At 45.9% G+C, this 19,818-nt stretch overlaps 1 protein-coding gene across 7 annotated transcripts in view; it reads left to right on the top strand.

Annotated features, from left to right (window-relative positions):
- The first annotated feature begins 9,127 nt into the window (after nt 1-9,127).
- Nucleotides 9,128-19,818, top strand: part of IGSF9B (immunoglobulin superfamily member 9B) — a 55,686-nt gene continuing 44,995 nt past the window's right edge. For all 7 annotated transcript variants that reach the window (XM_066607038.1, XM_066607040.1, XM_066607037.1 and 4 more), the window contains exons 1-7: nt 9,128-9,379; nt 17,193-17,384; nt 17,464-17,610; nt 18,439-18,590; nt 18,976-19,093; nt 19,179-19,320; nt 19,549-19,694. In XM_066607038.1, the coding sequence (XP_066463135.1) occupies nt 9,316-9,379; nt 17,193-17,384; nt 17,464-17,610; nt 18,439-18,590; nt 18,976-19,093; nt 19,179-19,320; nt 19,549-19,694 (961 nt within the window). In that variant the 5' untranslated portion in view covers nt 9,128-9,315. The remainder of the gene's footprint in view (nt 9,380-17,192; nt 17,385-17,463; nt 17,611-18,438; nt 18,591-18,975; nt 19,094-19,178; nt 19,321-19,548; nt 19,695-19,818) is intronic.

Below are 19,818 nucleotides of genomic sequence, written 5' to 3'. Positions count from 1 at the left end.
AATGGACATAGTTCCCATTTACTTCTGCAGGACCAAACCCCTTAATAATTAGGAGTAAATCTTTCAAAATATTCTGCAAAATGTGAATCTTGAGCCTGGCAAATTCTACCTCTAGTTATAAGCTCTATGCAGGCAGGATATGGGAAGAAGGTTCTAAAGAAGGTCCCAACTACAAACGAATCCTCATATCTCCTCCCTTCTGTGTGGAATAACCTAGTCATTTACAAGTAGAACAAACCAGAGATCAAGGGCCTAAATACTGTATAGCCGCAGTCAGAGGCGTAACTTGAAGCTCCTGGGCTCAATGCAAAATCTGTAACAGGGCCCCCAACTATAATGCTTTACTCATAGTACTGGGCTCCCTATATGGAGAAGAGAGGCCTTATGGGCCCTCTAAGGCTACTGGGCCCGGTGCAACCGCATCCCCTATAGTTACGCCAGTGGCAGTAGTCGACTAGGTATGGCATGGCAGTTGGGCAGAGTTAATTTTTTTCATCTATTAGGAGACGGGTACTGAGTAAAATAAAAAAAGAGACTATACTAACCCCTTTGGATACCCAAGTCTTGGTTGTCACGTGATTACGATACCGAGAAGCCAGCAGGGTACCAGAACAGTGCAAAATGCAGGGACTTATGGGAGCAACAGGGGTGAGTAAAGGATTTTTTTGGTGCATATAAAGGGGAATTCTTACTGAATGAGGGAATAATGGCATTACTACTGAGTGGTAGCACAAAGGGCATTGTTATTGAATGAGGGCATTATGAACAAGTGGCAGCATACAAGATGGCGTCCTTACCATATGAAAGTATAAGATGCATTATTACTAATTAAGATCACTCTCACGCAGGTGTTAGTCAAAAATGCTACATTTTTAATAGGCAGAGCTGCTTTGTACAGCGTTCAGTGTTTGCCTGCGCTTTTAGCGCAATAACAATGCAGGCAAAGCAAGCTGATGACGTCACCACTTTCAGTTTCCCTCCCGGTGGCATAGAAGGCTGCGCTCAAAAACACGGTAGACTGTTCTTTGTTGATTTCAACGGGCAACGCATTGTGATTAAAAAAGCTTAAACGCACTAAAATAGAACATATAGCGCTCAAATGCAGCTTTAGAAACACTTCATTCGAACACTAGTCTCAGAAGCCTCTTTGAAATCAATGGAGGCATGTTACATCGCTTAGCGCGACATTTTAACCCTTTCCAACCCACTGTCTGACGTCTAAAGACATTACGATTTAAGGCTGTACAGCTCCGATGTTGGAAGATACCCGTCGGGGTTCTCTTACTGTATATTGCCAGCCTCTCTGCTATTGGAGCCTATCCAACATGTCACCTCATGCAGTACTGGCTTTAGCCAGCAGATAGCGCAGTTGTATAACAGCAGAACAAGAGTAAGCCCTCTAGGAAAACCAGAATACAAATTGGATTGGAAAGGGTTAACTGCCGTGCCAAACTCTGTAAATAGCGGGCTGCGTGAGAGCATTATGAATGAATAGGGGCATAAAAGGGGCCTTATTACCAAATGAAGGCATAAGAGGCATTATTACTGGATAGGAGCGTTATGAATGAGTATGGACATAAAGGGGGCATTATTACTGAGTGAGGATATAAGGGGGCATTATTATTGAGTGGGGGCACTTTTACTGTGCGTTGGGCAGTAAAAGTGGCACTTACTGTGTGGATCCTACAGCAGACGAAAAAAAAACATTATTTGCACAGGGGCCCTTGGCACTTTGTATCTGATATATGACACTACTATCCATCTCATCAAGTATACTACTTCTGTTGTTTTATGGATTGCTACAATACTCTTTACTGTTGGGGGTATACATTCCTGATTGCCTATGAGGTGCGTTACATTGTAGCTACGCCCTTACCAAAAAGGGTTCTCTATAATTGTGGATTGTCCCAGGCTGCTGTACTATGAAGCTGTACTTGGGGGATTACATAGAAAAAAAAATCATCACCATCTGCTGAGAGAAGCTGAAATCATCATCTTTGTCCTTTTGAGCAGAACTTTCCTGAGTGAATCACCTGGATGTCTCACACAGGGTCCTTGCTCAGACACCACCCACTCTCCTCTCTATGCACAGAATGTGAGGGGGAGCATAAGCCAGGGTCCTCGTGTGCTTCATCATGGGTTCGTACAAAAGGTATCTGAGGAGATGGAGTGAGCACTCCCACACATATCGTACATTAACCTCTGATTGGAATAACTGATGCTGTATAATGAATACCATACACATGCATATTGACCCCATTATGTCCCACTGGTACTGCAGCACAAGAGGCAAAAGTTATGTTTGTCCTTTCAGACAATTGTCTTACAGCAGAATCAGGGACAGAAGAAGTTGCACACTGCAACAGGGGAGTTTAAAGTTTGAACGTTCAAAGTTTTGATAGTCATCACTTGATTTTTCTCCATAACTTTATGTCTGCGCCATGCACTCCGTATCCACCGCCCCTCCACAACGTTCAATAAATGCCCCTCAACTTTGAGACCTAACACCTCAACTGCTGTCTGCTCTCTGGTCCAGATTTATGCAAAAACAGGGGAGGGGGACAGTTTACCTTTGGCCGTGAGGGTCCCTCAACTGCTTGGCCCCATAGTAACTAACTGCCACGGTTGTTTCATGCCCTTAAGTGGAAAAGTGAAATTCAATAAAAGTCTACTCTCGGTGAATCAGAACATGGCGAAGAAAAGCAATTTGATAGTGGTTCTGCTCAATATCGCACGTGTCTCATGTGAGGAGCTCATAGAGGTAAAGCGGTCTAGTGAAAGCGGCGCTGCAAAAGTCAGAACCCATATTAGAAATATTCAAGTCTAAACTGTGGATGATGCCCATGGTCAGAGTGATGTTTTTGGGAGGGGGCACATTTTTTTTAGAGGATCATGAAGTACCCACTAATGCTAAACCAAGGAGTCAAGACTGTGTAGAGAACATATGGACAATCTAATCATAAAAAAATATATTTCGTAAAAAGATTATAATGCAGCATTGTAGGATTACATAAGAACATAGTATATGGCTTCTAACCTCATTACCCAAGTTCTGTGTCACTCCTTAAAATCAGAGTTTAAGGGCTTGCCCCTAATAGGCAACCTCAACTCAGTTGACTGCTGTGGGTTTGGCCCATTGACAAGAAGCTGTAAGAGGTGCCAAACAAATTTATACTACATAGCACTCATTCAAAATCATCCAACTGGCTGCTCTTTGCCCTTAGAATGAGGTCTGAATTTCCTTCTAGTTCTTGACAGTGGTTACCCTTTTACATTCTTGCCCCTTTACCTCAGCCTTCCAAGTCTACTTTTGCTTGGTAAGCGATTACTCCTCGAAGAGAAAGAGTCAGTAAATATTTAAATTTCCTCTTTTTATTATAATAATTTCAATAGGTTGTCCAGGATTAGAAAACATGACTGCTTCCTTTCAAATGTAGCATCACACCTGTCTTCAGGTAGTATCTGGTATTACAGCTCATCCCCATTCATTTCAATGGCATTAAAGGGGTTGTCTCGTGAAATCAAGTGGGGTTATACACTTCTGTATGGCCATATTAATGCACTTTGTAATATACATCGTGCATTAATTATGAGCCATACAGAAGTTATTCACTTACCTGCTCCGTTGCTAGTGTCCCCGTCGCCATTGATCCGTCTAAATTCGCTGTCTTCTGGCGTTTTTAGACGCGCTTGCGCAGTCCGGTCTTCTCCCTGGTGAATGGGGCCACTCGTGCCAGAGAGCTCGTCCTCGTAGCTCCTCCCCGTCACGTGTGCCGATTCCAGCCAATCAGGAGGCTGGAATCGGCAATGGACCGCACAGAGCCCACGGTGCACCATGGGAGAAGACTCGTGGTGCATCGTGGGTGAAGATCCCGGCGGCCATCTTGGTAAAGGAAGAAAGAAGTCGCCGCAGCGCAGGGATTCGGGTAAGTAATAAACTTTTTTTTTTTTTTTTTAACCCATCCCTTGGGTTTGTCTCGCGCCGAACGGGGGGCCTATTGAATAATAAAAAAAACCATTTCGGCGTGAGACAACCCCTTCAAGTCACTTTGGGAATCACCTCTTCAATTGAGCTACCTGTCCCGCCTCTACAACAGGTTAACAAAATATTGCCTACTTGGGAATAATTGTCAACCTGTTTAGCACCTAGAGTGAATGTTGCAGGGGACAGATGCTCAATGGAAGCACGGGCATAAGGACCGCAGTCCAAGGATAACAATTGGTAATGATAGGAGCCCGGTCAGAATGACAAGAGTGCAATAGAAATGGAAAGATGGAACAATGCCTCTACAGCACCACCTATTGGAAGGCAGCATTACTGCAAGTCAATGTCAGATTTTTGACAAGCCTTGTAACAATGACTGAGAATTACAAGCCAAGATCTGAATCTTCTCCAAAAGGAAAAGAAGACTCTGGCGTTGGCTTACAATCCCCAGTCATTGTTACAAGGCTTGTTAAAAAGTCTGACATTGACTTGCAGGAATGCCTCCTTCCAATAAGTGTTCCTGTCACTGTGCAACAAAGTTTTCTTCCAATGGGGTGATGTGAAGTCCAGGGTTTACACAGTTGGCAGTCATAGAGTGAAAAAAGATTCCAGCACTACTAAGTGCTATAGATGCAATAGAGAAGGAGGACTTGCTTCACAAGGGGGACTTGGATGCCACCAGTCCTGCTTTCTATTACATTATAAAGGTATGTCACATTTGGATTCCCCATCAAATATTCTATCAGATACATATGTTGCATGCACCCCTTCACATTTAAAAATATTAGACACCGCCCCTCACAGATTTGCCCCTTTCCTTTAGCAACATGCCACACAAAGGATGGAGTTCCTATCACGGAAATGATAGGAGCCTAATGGATCCCATTGACTATAACGGGATCTATTGAGCTTCTGTCATGCTGCCCAACATTTTGGCTGCTTTCAGACAAACGTATTTTTGCTACGTATTAGGTCCATGTGAGGGGGCCGTAATTACGAAATAATATAAATCTGTAAATATTTTTTACAGCCATTGTTCACAAACACAGCACGCTCTACATATTTGCATCCATATTTGTATTCTCTCTATTGGGCAAATACAAATTAGTATTTGGCTAGTAAAAAATAATATAAATACGTAGGTGAATACGGATTAAAACTTGATGATATACAGATGCATAGTCTTTCGAAAGGTGTCCGTAATACAGACTCATAATCACGAACATGTTTTTATACGCTTTTCTGAAACCAGCCTTACCCAGGTAAAATAATGCAGCATGCTGTGCTATTTCACCCATATCTGTGCCAGGGGCACCAATGCAGATGTGAAGATTCCATTCAACATTTTTACAAAAGCCATAATCTGTGTCTGAGGCACCGGAGTCAATAGACTCTGCTGGGCACCGACTGTATCAGTGAAATGCCGGAACTTCCATGATTTTCGTTGCTCGACTCCTATGACAGAGCCGAACAATGTAAAACACTAGTGTAGGTGTGAACACAGCTTTATATTACGGACAGAACAGAGCCGCTTGCTACAGGACTTAGAGAGCAATAGAAGAATTGAAATAAGGGGGAGTGAACAGAAGCCGGCGGTCTCCTGCTATGGAAGAGGGTCTATAAAATAAACATAAGTACTTCCTGCTGGCCATTAAAGGGTTTTTTTTCCCCCGGGCCTACAGTATACTATTGATGACCTATCCTCCCTTCACACACATCACTGCACAGCACTAGCGGGGTATGAGACATAGTTGGTGCTCAAAGACAGCCAGTACTGAGAAGTCATCAGAAGTAAGCCATCAATCTTCTGGCAGTCCTAGTAGTAGAGAAAATAGATGTGGGTACAGGGAAAAGTCCTTGAGCTAGTGTCAGAAAGGAGAATGGGAATTACAGTGATTCAAAGTGTCAAAATGCTCCAGAAATGAGGTTGTTTCTGCAGAATCCGCGCACTGACTGCAGGGAAAACTGACAAGAACATCTGCATAGATGAGAGGAAATCCCACAGCAAGAACAGAACGAGCTGGTATGAGGCGAGCGGCCGTCTCCTCCTGTACTCCGCGTCTCTGACGTGTCACACCGTGGGGAAGAAATAGACACAGCTATTCTTGTCAGCAGTTAATCACGGCGCTACTCCTGCAGATGGGGAGTCAGTGCTAACAACCAACACACTTCATGCTCCGCACCTTCCCCATGATATAGGGCAGTAGTGGGCTTCACAGATGGGCTCAGGGGTCCTGGGTTCTAACCCACCTGAGGAAGATACCTACCTGGAATTTGTATATTCTCCCAAGGTTCTTGGGGGTTTCCTCCTGGTAACCCAGTTTCCTCCTACACTCTTAAAACATCTTATGGGGCAACTGGGTTTCTATGACAATGGCCCCAGTGTATAGTATGTGAGATAGGTAGATTAAACTGAGTTCCTGGGTCGAGAGCAATGAGAGTAATGACAACCTTTGTATGGTAGGAAAAATGAGTAATGAGGAGTAATGACAAGAGAAATGGGGGTAATAACAGTGGTAAAATTTGGAGCCCATGTTTAAAAAGAGAGGAGCCTGGGGGTAATGACTAACAAGAGCTTGAATGCAATGAGAGGAGCCCAAGCATAATGCCAGGAATCATGGGGTAACAATTGGTAATGATAAGAGCCTGGACACAATGACAAAAGCACAGTCAATAAATGATAGAAGCCCAGAAGTAATGCCAGTAGTCCAGTGGGTAATAATAGGAGCCCAGGAGGTAATGACAAGAGCCTAGGGTGTTATGAAAGGAGCCAAAGGGTAAAAATTGGAGCCTTCAGGCAATGATAGGAGCCTACTGGGTAATGACTACTGGGTAATGACAGGGATCCAGTGGATAATGACAGTGGCCTAGAGGGTAATGACTGACAAGAGCTTGGATGCAATGACAGGAGCCCAAGGGAAACATTTGGTATTGATAAAAGCTTGGATGTAATGACAAGAGCATAGTGGGTGATGATACAAGCCCAGGGGGTAATGACAGGAGCCTAGGGGGAGTGAGTGTTGCAGAGGACAACTGCTCAGTGGGAAGTATATATTATTTTCAGCCACATGTTAATAAACCAAAAGTATTACAAAGAAGATTCTGCTGTCTTCCATATTCTTCTCCAAGCCTGGACTTCTCTATAAATGTAAGGGGAAAATCTTCCCATCTGCCAAATGTGGAGTAATCACAGCATCCTCACCATGTATCCCCTCCATTATATCAGATGACGCACCCTTAATGGACTTCCCCTACATCACACTAACCCCTTTTCACCTCAGACTGTACACAGAACCCTCAGGCCTCCCTCATGCGTCACCAAGTAATGGGTTCATTATTCTAGAAAGCGAGAGTCCGGGTCACTCACTCCCCTGATATTAAAACTATAAAGAATAAAAATCTTTAGCTGGCCATACTCCAGCAGTACCTCTCTGGCACCCAGAAGCATACGTGGCATTGTACTCAGGAGGCCAGGTCATCTTTTACTGAGCAGATGCTTAGCATACAGATGCAGCAAAGTTTAACATGACACCACATAATGATAACTTTCTCTCCCACAGTTTGTTTACCCTTTAGTTGCTTTTCTTTGCCTTAAGATAACAATAGTTTTTTAATGGTTGAAGATAACTTTCTGCAACAAGGAAAAGTGATCCAGATGATTTGGATCATCTTACTACGGGTTCTATCTGCATTAGAGCGCTGCCCCCGTTTGTATCTTTTTCTGCAACAAGTTATCTTAACAGTCAAGTCAAACTTTGTTACATCTGTACAGCATGGAGGATCGGTCCAATGATAGAAGCATTCAGAACCTGATGAATCCCATTGATTATAATGGGGTCTGTTGGGCTTCTGTCATGCTGCCCAGGATTTTCCCAGGCTGAGATCACATCATCAGCGTTGGGCATTCTGTTTTCCTGTTACATCATGGGAACAAGAAAATGGAATGCCAGGCAGGAACAGATTCATCCTATTGCCCAATGGGCAATGACAGGTGCCTGGTGGGCAATGGCAGGTGCCTAGAGGGTAACCATTGCAGCCCAGGGGGTAATGGCAGGAACCCAGGGGTAATAATAGAAGAAGGAGGAGTGGCAACAGTAATGACAAGAACTCAGTGGGTAATGGTAGGAGCCCAATGGGCAATGGCAGAAGCCTGGTGGGCAATGACAAGAGCCAGAGGGCAACTATTACAGTCCAGGGAGTAATGACAGGAACCAGGGAGATAACAATAGAAGAAGGAAGAGGGGCAAAGGTAATGATAGGAACCCGATGGGTAACAATAAGAGCCCAATAGGCAATGACAGGAGCCTGGTGGGCAATGGCAGGAGCCTAGAGGGGAACCATTGCAGCCCAGTGGTAATGGCAGGAACCCAGGGGTAACAATAGGAGCCTGCAGGTAATGACAGAAGGTAAGGACAAGAGCCCACGGGGGTAATAGAAGCAAGGAGAGGGGTAGCAGTAATGACAGAAACCCATTGGAAATAATTGGAGTCAGTGGGCAATTTCGGGAACCCGGTGGGCAATGACAGGCGTTTAGAGGGCAAACATTGCAGTGCAGGGAGTAATGAGCGCACCCCAGGAGTAATGACAGCAGCCCAGTAGGCAATACCAGAACCCCTAGTTAATGAGTGGCAGGAGCCCAGTAGGTAATTACTGACAGGTGCTGGGGCACAATGACCGGAGCCAAGAGGGGTAATAACACAGTGCCCGGAGAGCCGTGACATGTGCCGGAAGGTACTATCAGGAGCCCGGGAGAGAATGACAGCATGTAATCAGATGTGTGAGGTCCGGGCGCTGTCCACCACGGTTGGTGCTGAAGCTCCGTCCCGGCAGCAGCAAGTTACCGCGGAGCAGCAGTCTTCCGGAGCGGTCCCGTTCCCAGGCTCCGCCGCCACTGGCCCCGGTAATGCGCATGATACTGCGGCGCTGCGCTCTCTGCGCGACAACTCACCTTGAAACGGGAGCTCATGAAGTCAACTGCAACTGGTACCTCCCCATCCAATCCCCGCCCACCTTGCAGGGCGTAGCCACTCACCTTCCTTCTTTCTAGAGCGCTGCCAATCAGCTCCCGCCTTCCCTAGTTGCAGCCTATCAGCCCGGTCCGTGGGCGGTGCGAGACTGTAAAGAGCCGGGTTAGGCTGTGGCGCGGTTCTGGCTGTCCTGACCGTACTGCTGGGATCGGAGAGGGGCCGGGATGGAGAACGGGCAGCGGGCCGGCGCCGAGGTATGATTCGGGGACCGGCAGGACGAGCGAGTAGCGGTGGACACGGCAGTGCGGGGCAGACGGAACGTGTGAGATATGAGGCGGCTCCTGAGCGGCGCTCTGCTCTACTATGATTCGCTATGTGCTCGCTCTGATGGCGAGTGTGACCGGCGCCGGGGGACTCGCTGCTCAAGGTGAGTGCAGCCCCGGGATGAGACTGATGCGTCCTGCACCGTCCCCGCTCTCATCTTCACTGCACTGCCGGTTGTCAGTGATGTCTCCGTGCGGGGGGAGGTGACGACCGGGGAGCGGTGACTGATGACCGGGGTGACGGAAGGGTCATCGAGCGCAACCGGCAGCAGGAAGGTCATCTTGGTTCTTGCTGCAAACTGTCATGGTCCAGAGGCAGGGTCAGAGGATCCCGGCGGCCCCATTACCCTGCCGGCTACTGAGGAAGAGGAGTCATCCCAGGTGTCCCGGTGTGATGGAGAAGGAGGAGGATGATGATGGTAGTCATGATGGTAGAGAAAACTGATGACAAGACTCAAGTGATGATGGAGGTGGAGGAAGTTTATGATGAATGATGAGTGATGATGATCGTTGATGATGAGTGATGATGGTGGTGGTAGTAATGGTGGTAGAGAAAATTGATAAGACCTTGATGATGATGACGATAATAGAGTGATGAAAAAGGGGGAGGAAGTCGATAAGTGATGGCAATGGTGGTAGGGATGAAGATTGTGATGATGATGGTTGATAATGAGTGATGATGATGGAGGGGAAAAAAATTGATGATGGTTGATAATGAGTGGTAGTAATTATGATAGAGAAAATTGATGACATAATCTGAGTGGTGAAATGGGTGGAGGAAGTGATAAGTGATGATGATGATGGAGGTGGAGAGAAGTGATGACACAATCTGGATGATGCTGGTGATAATGGTGATGGTGGTGGTAGTTGATAATGAGTGGTAGTAATGATGATAGGGAAAATTGATGACATGACATGAGTAATGGTGTAGGTGGAGGAAGTTGATAATGAATGATGATGCTGGACTTGATGGAGGTGGTTTATAGTGAGTGAAGATGATGGGGGTAGATGATAATGATGGTGGAGGTTAGTAATGAGTGATGGAGGTGAATGATGATAGGTGGCGATAAAGATGTTGTAGTGATTATGGTAGAGAAACATTGATGACCAATGATGATGGAGGTGAGTGATGAAGGGCGATGAGGATGGAGTTAGTGATAATAGTGGAGGAAGTCCTTAATGGGTGATGAAGGTAGATGAGGATTATGGATGATGATGATATCAAAAGATGCTTGCAATGGAAGATGATGGGGAAGATGATTTACAATGGATGATTATGATGGCGATAGTAAAGATGTTGGATGATGTTGATGATGATCATGGCGGTGGTGGAAGATGTCATAACACTGAGTAATGATGGTGGAGGTTATTGGTAATGAATGATAATGGTACCATGATGGGTGATGATAATGATGGTGATAGTGAGAGTAGCTGATGTCCTTGAGTAACTTAAGTTGGACTTGAATTTGCACACTGTCCCTGTGACCCTCTAAGGAGCCCTTGTAGAGCTTCTTATGTAGCAAGGAGTCAATGCCAGGTGCCATCTTCCAGTATATTTCATTGGGTTGAGAAGCATATGGGGTGAATGCCAGGAACACGTTTAGTGACATAGGACATCCTGGGAGGATGTGCCACCTGTCAGAGCAGGATGTCATTGTGCCTTCTCCCATGTTAATGTCCTTGAGCCCAGATATTAACTCTGCCTGTGTCACATTGTCCCTATACACAACTCATTTGGTCCTCTGACCAGTGATGTTAATGTCATGAGTAGGTGCAAAGGTGATGTAACACAATACCTGTGACCTGAGGTTGCAGAGTGGCTTGTTGCTGGATGTCACAGAGTTAAGGTCGAGGCTAAGCACAGAGATGATTTTACAAAGTGGTACTGAGCTGAGGTTGCAGGATGGTGTGAAACTGAGGTTACAGGTTGGCATTGAACTAAGGTGGTAGGGTGGCATGAAACTAAGGTCACAGGATGGCATTGAACTAAGATGATAGGAAACTGAGGTCACAGTATGGCACTGAACTAAGGTGGAAGAGTGGCATGAAACTAAGGTCACAGGATGGCACTGAGCTAAGGTCATAAGAGTGGTGTGAAGCTGAGGCCACAGGTTGTCACTGACTTAGGGTCGCGGGTTATGTGGAGCTGAAGTGGCAGTTGGGTAACTACCCTTTCTAGCAGCCAGTCTCTGATGTACATGATGTCCAGTGAGTTGCCCTCAGTTATTTGTGACTTTGTTCTCAGGGACACCTTATGTGTTTGAGTTAGGACTTGTTGGCACCAGTGGGCACCCCTGGGTCATACTTCAAGGAATTCCTTGCCTAAAGCTTGTACAGAATTGGAGGCTTCTGCCCTCTCAGTCCTGATGCTTTCTCCCGCAGAGGTTTGATGGCCTTTGCTGTAGCTCAATTGCCACCAGTGATGTGGATGCTGACACTCCCTTCCCTCAGATTCCAGCCGCTTTCCCTGTTCCTGCCATCACGTTGTATCCGCTGCTTTTTAAACACCATTAAAATGTTCCCTGGCAGAGCAGCTCCCTGCAGCCTTCACCTCATTTCACCTCCTGTGAACACACTGACGGCGGCTTCCTTAAAGAGACAGAAAACTCCGGAGTTTGAAGTTGGAGGATTGAACTTCCTGCAGCAGTAATGTCTCTGTGACCTTGAGGATGTTGTGCATGTGTGGAATGTAAGTTCTGTGGCTCAAGTTCTTGTCAGCTGGTTGAAACGATATTGAAACAGTCTACACCTTCTCCTCTCTTCAAAGTATAATGGACCTCAGGCTTTAGTTTCTTAGTACCAGACTCTGAAACACTTGTCCAGATCAGACATAATAGTTGTCCTACAGGACATATATACACACTTGTAAATAACAAACAACAAAGTAACTAAAATGGGGAAAAGGAAATCTCCTATCACACTAATACAGGAAAATCTTGCCTGAAAGCATGGCAATCACCCTGACAAGGGCGGCCCCACACCTGAAACCTGAGGGCTACCTAAACTATACCTGTATGGTAAAGGGGTAACAATTGCCAGATGTAAATATCAGTTATAATAACAGACCAGATAGTAAGAATAAACACCAGGGACTTATCTGAGACAAGGATGGCATCCAGCAAACGTGGACCGGACCAGAGTTCCACCCTAAAGGGAATAGCCAGTGCCTTCTGAGAGTAGGGTCCAGAATATATATATACTATAATAGTGACTGATTGGCCAGCTGGTGACAACACCTCCTCACCAACCAATCAAACCACATACCAGCAGATGGATGTAGACTTATCGGCAACCTGTGCCAGGCAACATAGTCACATGGGTCAGGCTGACATTACAATGCCAACCTGGACCCATTTCTGTGTTGTCGCCATCGCACCACTATATTGACACTGACAGCTTCAAGTTAAAGTTCTGTGAAAGGGCCCAGTGGGTCAGAGTTAGCCTTATCACAGGTAACAGGCACATACAATATTAAAGTTCTAGACCCCGCTGAACAATATCTGTGTAGTGTAAAAACCAGAAACCTGTGGAATTGTGGGACTTCACCCTACCCTCTAAGCACACACTAACCTGAGACTGAGGATGGTCAAGTCTAGTAAACGCCAGGACCTACTTCTTGTCATATGGACTTAAGATCTAACCAGCCAGTGCTAGCCCATGCTAACTGGCCCATTACCACCTCAGCTCACTGGCAGCCATCGCCAAGTAGTCAACATGTAGTACTCTGCTGGTCTGGTATCCAGTACAGACCTCTCACAAGAACAAACCATGAAATTTACTCATCCTTGAGGCTTATAGTCTGCTGCTGGGTACTGAGGAGACGTGTTTTGAGTTACAGAGCTCTAACAACTTTTGGACCTAGGGATTGAATTGCTGCCTGCATTGGTTTCAACATTACTGGGATTATTGGAGAAAGTCTTATCTCTTGTTTAACTCTGTTTTCAGTTGTAGTAAACAACCTGGACTGGGTACGACGGGTGTTTGGCAGATATTGCGGAGACACCACCCACACGGACGCCCACGCATTCTCCTGTATTGATATGAAACATCTTGAAAGTTCTCACTAACACTATCACTTTCCATCATGAGGCCAAGAATCTAGTGAGAAATTCTTCTCATCATTAAGTTATTGTTGTGACAGTGTTAGCATTAAAAAAAGAGAATCTTGCAAATGCACACAAGCAGAGCACCTTATGGGTGTCTAATGTTACAGGAGGAACATCTGATTGGGGAGTCAAATTGCAGCCACATCCAGGATTAGAACTGGACGAGAATATGAGTCCGAAGTGTCAATGGAATGTATGCAAACATAGAGCAGTGACATCATGTTTTTTTTTGGGGGGGGGGAGAATGTACTACTAATGGCTGTCCCTCAAACTGAAGGTACATTCACCTTCTTGTGCTGCAAAGCCCTGGACTTGGGTTGTGCAGTTGTCCGGTGGCATGTAATTGGGAGGGGGGGGGGGGGGGTCACTGATTGTATTGAATACATGAGTTTAGTTTGTTGGTTGGGAATACTTTTCACTGACATTCAGTATGGTCATGTGCCTTATCTAAGGTGGCTTTATATTAGGACTTGTCTGGAGAGAACTTCTCAGCACAGTGCTGGGGTCTCTACCGTAGCTGGCTTTGGCTTCAGCACCAGGGACAGCTCCAAGGCTGGATGGATGTGTGGTGGCTCCTATAGAGCCCAGGCTCTGCTCCCTGAGTTCCACTTTGGCATATGTATTTTGTCTCTGGATGTTTCCTATAAGGCTGACGTCATCTGCCCCAATATACGCAGCCATGACACTGTATGCAAGCTCCTCGGTCCCGTAGAATCTCTTCTGCAATCTGGTCTCCTGCAATTGCAACATTGTTGCTAATCATAGACAGTACATACACCAGCATCACAGTCATATACATGGAGACTGGCAGCTTCACTCCCACAAAGGGACAGTAAGGCAGCATAGAACGCTGCCCTGGTGCTGACACAAGCTCCCTCGATCTGGTTATGTCAGTGTTTGTCACTTGGGGTCACGCCGCCCCCCCTCTTTGCTGCCTATTTCTTGTGTGTCAGAAATATCCACTGATATCTCTCCCTAGAGCTAGTGATGTCACCATCAGCCAATCAGATTGTTGGGAGACGGTGCTAGCTACAGACTCTGTGCTGCGTGCAGGCTTCCTCGTTCCTTTTAACCCCATAATTGCTGTACTGGCTGTTAACTCCTTACCCCTCAAGAACAGGCATCCTTTCATGCAGTAAATCTCCCACCTTAATGCTGTGCGTATGGCTAGCTTATAGTAGAAGGGACGTCACATAGTATACACAATATAACATCATCATCTGCTGTATGTCACTGTAAGAATCGGAGCAGGATGGATTTGTAGTCCGTCGCGCTGCTATGACTTTTAACCATGTGCATTCTAGGGGCTGCACAGAGGACGAGGCTGGTAGTAGATGAGAGCATGCTGCCCTTCTGTATGGAAATGGCGATGCAGGAGGCTGGACATTGCACATGTATTATTTAACAGAAACCCAGAGTCCTGCTTGTGCTGTGGTCACAGGGGGCATCTGGCTGGGATCCTCATCACCAAAATGCTGACATCATGTGAAGATGTTCTTGGGTCCAGTTTAATCTTCATACTGATTGTAAAGTTTACTAAGCAACAATTCCTGGTGCCCAGAAATAGTGCTGCACATACCCTGATTATATCATGGGCAGATACTGCAGGTAATACAAAAGTATGTGCTCACTTCTATTTATTGGGTTCAGCCATTTCAGTCCTACCGATTTCTAACACATGGAGAAATCAAGCATTCAGCCATCTCCATAGTTATTGCAGCTGTTTTCAAAGTGACATTACATAAGGATGATTGGTACATGTAAACCTAGTGATATGAACAGTCGAGGATCAACTGCATATTACTGCCCATTGCTCTACAAGCACATGCTTGTAGAGTCAATGTGTAATTATCTCTCTATCTCTATAGATGTGCGTGTGTATATATATGTATATATATGCTATTTGGTGTATGTTGCTTGTGTCACTGGAGCTTCAGCCCCGTATTAAATGTGCAGTATGTAGGTCTGACTTCTTGATGTATATTGTGGTCAATTTTTCAGATTTCTTTCTATATGACCCATTAGCTATGTGACCCCGACCTCGTGCGTCTTGTCTCATTGGTATGGTGTGTTACTTTAGCTTGTTTCTTTCTCACATAGAAGATGGGCCGTGTATGTACACTCATTGTCAAAAAAATCCAATCTCTAGGAGCTGTCAGAATTGAATGAGACTGTTATAATAATTCTATTATTATAACATTGATATAAGTAAGTGATTACAATATCAGAGCAAAATGATAATTTATTGTGGAAAACTGACCCCTTAAAGGGAGGCTCTAGTACCCTGTTGTACCGCCTCTAGCTTGGATACAAGATGTGATACAGACAGGCCTGAAGACTCTAGTACCTTGTTGTATCACCTCCAGCTTGGATACAAGATGTGATACGGCGGGCATGGTGGAATACAGGTTCTGTATGTTATCCTGTGGCATATTGGTCCACATTTGCTGTAACTGATTTTCTGGATCATGCAAACTTGTAGGCTGGAGAAGTTGGTGCCCCAGATGGTCCCATACATGTTCTATTAGTGATAAATCTTATGACCGCGCAGGCCACAAGAGTGTGGTAATACTGTGGAGACATTCCTGTGACCCCTTGTTTATGCGGCCGAGCATTATCCTGATGGAAAATTTCTCTTGAAAGCCGCCATGAGAGGAACACATGTGGCAGCAGGATGTCCTGAACATATCGCTGAGCTGTCATTGTCCCTCGTACCACTACTAGGGGTGACCGACTGTCGTATGCCATGGCCCCTAAACCATCACACCAACAGAGGCAGTGTGCCGCTCCACAGCAAAGGCAGGATTGTGGCGCTTACCCTAATTTCTCCAGACACGAACACGACCATCATCAGTGCCAAAACTAAACCTGGATTCTTTGCTGAAAATCACCTGAGTTCACTCCGTTGCAGTCAAGTTGTGTCGTTCATGACAGCACTGCAAACAGTAACAACGATGAGTGTCAAAATCAGTACATGAGACCAAATGTCCATCAGCCAGTGCCTTCAAAGGCTCCGATAGACACAGGGGCCTGAAACAGTGGCGCCTCCTGTCTCTAGATGGCAGACAACAAAACAGTTGGAGCTGCTCGTGAATGTCAGATGATCCACTCTACTGGTGGTCTGTTGAGGGCGTCCTGAGCCCGGTCACCTTATGTGCATGACCCCATACTTCCACTGTTCCCAACACCTCCTAACAGTCTGGGCAGAATGGTGCAGAGAACGGTGCAGATGGTGGCCAATTTGTCAATAGGACCATCACCATCAAGCTTCTCGCATTCCAGTAATGCGCCACCTCACTAACTCTGCTGACTGGGCGAAATCTGTTTGAATGCCTCATAGAGACGTCTAGTGGTCAACAAGCTCTACACAAGGGGAAAAGAGGCCACTACACACAGGGAGCCTCTGGGAGCCTTTTTATAGGTCAAAGGGGGAACCATTTTTAGGGCTTCAGGTGCCAAGACCGTTCATCTAATCACACCATAACTCTAAACATTTGTACATCTCCTTGAGATGTTACTGCACGCCAAGTTCTGCAATAAAACGACAACTTCTAGGAGATTGACAACTTCTATGTGTGTTTCTGTACATATATGTATATGTGTGTAATATACAGTATATATATATATGTCTGTGTATTTCTATGTATGAGTGTGCATGTATGTACATTTGCAGGTACATTTGACAGGGTTGTTTTGGTGCACTCTGGGAATTAGGTTGCACCATTTGTCAGCGCTTTCTCCTCGTTTTCTGCTTGCTGCGTACATTCTGTCTCTGTCCTGTAGGTGAAGACTCTGTATCCGTGTTTTGCAGGTGGTTCACGGGAAGAGCCGCAGTTTGTGACAGCACGTGCTGGGGAGAGCGTGATCCTGGGGTGCAATGTCATCCACCCCCTCACTGCCCAGCCTCCTCCTTATGTGGTTGAATGGTTCAAGTTTGGAGTCCCCATCCCCATTTTCATCAAGTTTGGTTTCTACCCTCCTCATGTGGACCCAGAATATGCAGGTGAGTGAATATACAAGAGTTGCATTTCTGCTGATGACCCTCATAATATATTTTTCGTCTCTTGTCCTCCGACTGCCAGGCCGTGCCACCCTCCATGACAAGGCATCGCTGCGCATTGATCAGACTCGCTCACAGGATCAGGGCTGGTACGAGTGCAAAGTGCTGATGCTGGAGCAGCAATACGACACATTTCACAATGGCAGCTGGGTCCATCTCACAGTGAATGGTGAGGGAATATTGAGTCTGAACTTGCAGCTAATCTCAGGGTTCATGCCACTGGATCCAGTTGCTTCCTCTACCACTGACATCTACTTTCTATTATCAGCCACCTCCATTGTGATGCGCAAAGTGCCTCCTGTGGAGTTGTACATTGCTGCACTGTCAAAGGTCGCTAGAGCCCTGGCTGTCAGCCTGGCCAGTTCTAGTTTAGTATAAGTTTTGACAGTATTGTTAAACTTTTGTCATTACTTGAAGGCATCTCCCTCTCATTTTCCTGAAAGGGGGAACAGTTGAGTCTTCAGAAGGACAGAGAAGTTCATAAGTGGAGAGATCAGATATAGAAGGCATTGTGATGTCCACTGGCTATGTTCACATGGGGTGGATTTTCCATGTGGACCTTCCAAAGCATCTACAGTAACAGCAAGGTGGATGAGATTTTCAAAATCTCATCTACATGCTTTGGAAAAAATCCACACAAAACCCATGTGAGAATTGACGGGGTGTGGATTTTAAATCCGCAACATGTCAATTATAGCACAGTATTTTTGGGGTGGATTCCACCTCTTTGAATGATGGTGCCGATTTTGACACTGAATTTCCTCCGGTGATGTGCTGCGGACACGCTGCAACAAAGTCCACCCCATGTGAACATAGCCTTATTATATTAATATAAGAATGCGTGTTTATGGGTGAGACAGCTGCCGGGGAAAGTTGGCCTGCCTAAAGTAACAAGAATGAATCTACGCCCCAGTGTCTGCTGAGCTCTGAATCAGGCAGGCACTGCAGGAGAATAGCAAAGTTTTCATAACCAATTTCTTCACTTCTATTTCCTCAGCCCCTCCTACCTTTACAGAAACCCCGCCACAATACCTGGAAGTGAAGGACGGCAGCAGCGTCACGCTAACTTGCACTGCGTTTGGAAATCCAAAACCCACTGTCACATGGCTGCGGGAGGGTGAATTCCTAGGGGGAACCTCAAAATACCAGGTAATAAGTCTAGAAGAGGTGCTGCTTTGTTTCAAGGGAAGTGGCCATACATACAGAATAAGACATATAGTGAGATTTACTCCCAGCATACAGAATAAGAGAAGAGTTTTTCATCCAGGGATTATTCCGATTGCCAGATTGGAGTCGGGAAGGTATTTTTAGCTTCTACCTCATTGTTTGTTTTTTTTCTTTTTTGCTTTCTTCTGGATCAACATGGGGGGGGGGGGAATAGGCTGCACTGGATGGACATATGTCTTTTTTCAGCCTTAGAAATTATCTTGCCATGCAATGTCCATATATACAGAGAATTACACTCAACATACAGAACGAGAGAAGTTGTACTGTGCAGTGTTGGTGGTTAGCCTCACTTCTTGCCTTCATCTAGGTGAATGATGGCAGTTTGACCATCGCTTCTATTGGGCGTGAAGACCGAGGATCGTACACCTGCCGCGCCACCAGTATTCAGGGGGAGGCTGTTCACAGTACTCGCCTGTTAGTCCAAGGTAACGGCCTGCTCTCTGCGCTTGGTGCTCCCCTGTGTCAGATTCTGTTTTGGACCGATGAAGTAATGTTTGTCCTTGTCCCCAGGGTCACCGTTCATCGTTTCCCCTCCTGAGAACATCACAGTTAACATTTCCCAGGATGCTCTGTTCACCTGCCAGGCCGAGGCGTATCCAGGGAACCTCACCTACACCTGGTTCTGGCAGGAGGAAAATGTCTTTTTTAGGAAGTAAGTGGAAGTGGGTGAGAAACTGTTAACTATTCATGTGCTGAGGCCTGGATGAGACTCTGCTAGCTGTAATAACATTTAACTCAGGATCCAAGAAAAGGGGGAGTTATGGCACCTGGACAAGCCCTGTGGCCACTTGTGTTGGTTACTTCTTCCCAGAGGAGCGGAGATTTGGTGGCTGCTTCTGTATTCTTTTCATATTTTGTCTTTTCTGTATCTGATGTGCAGTGACCTGAAGATGAGGGTTCGGATTCTTATTGATGGAACGCTCATCATATTCCGAGTCAAACCTGAAGATGCTGGGAAATACACCTGTGTGCCTAGCAACAGCCTGGGACGCTCCCCGTCAGCATTCGCTTATCTCACGGTCCAGTGTGAGTGCTCTCCTAGCTCTCGTTCAGTCAGAAATGTCTGGGTGCTTGGGATGTCTAACGGGTAAGAGGGATCTAGAGGGACAACCACAGAGGTGAGGGTGCCAGTCTCTGAAGCTGATATAGT

Source organism: Eleutherodactylus coqui, chromosome 6, assembly GCF_035609145.1.
Source record: "Eleutherodactylus coqui strain aEleCoq1 chromosome 6, aEleCoq1.hap1, whole genome shotgun sequence".
Taxonomy (NCBI): domain Eukaryota; kingdom Metazoa; phylum Chordata; class Amphibia; order Anura; family Eleutherodactylidae; genus Eleutherodactylus; species Eleutherodactylus coqui.
This window is presented reverse-complemented; position numbering and strand designations above follow the sequence as displayed.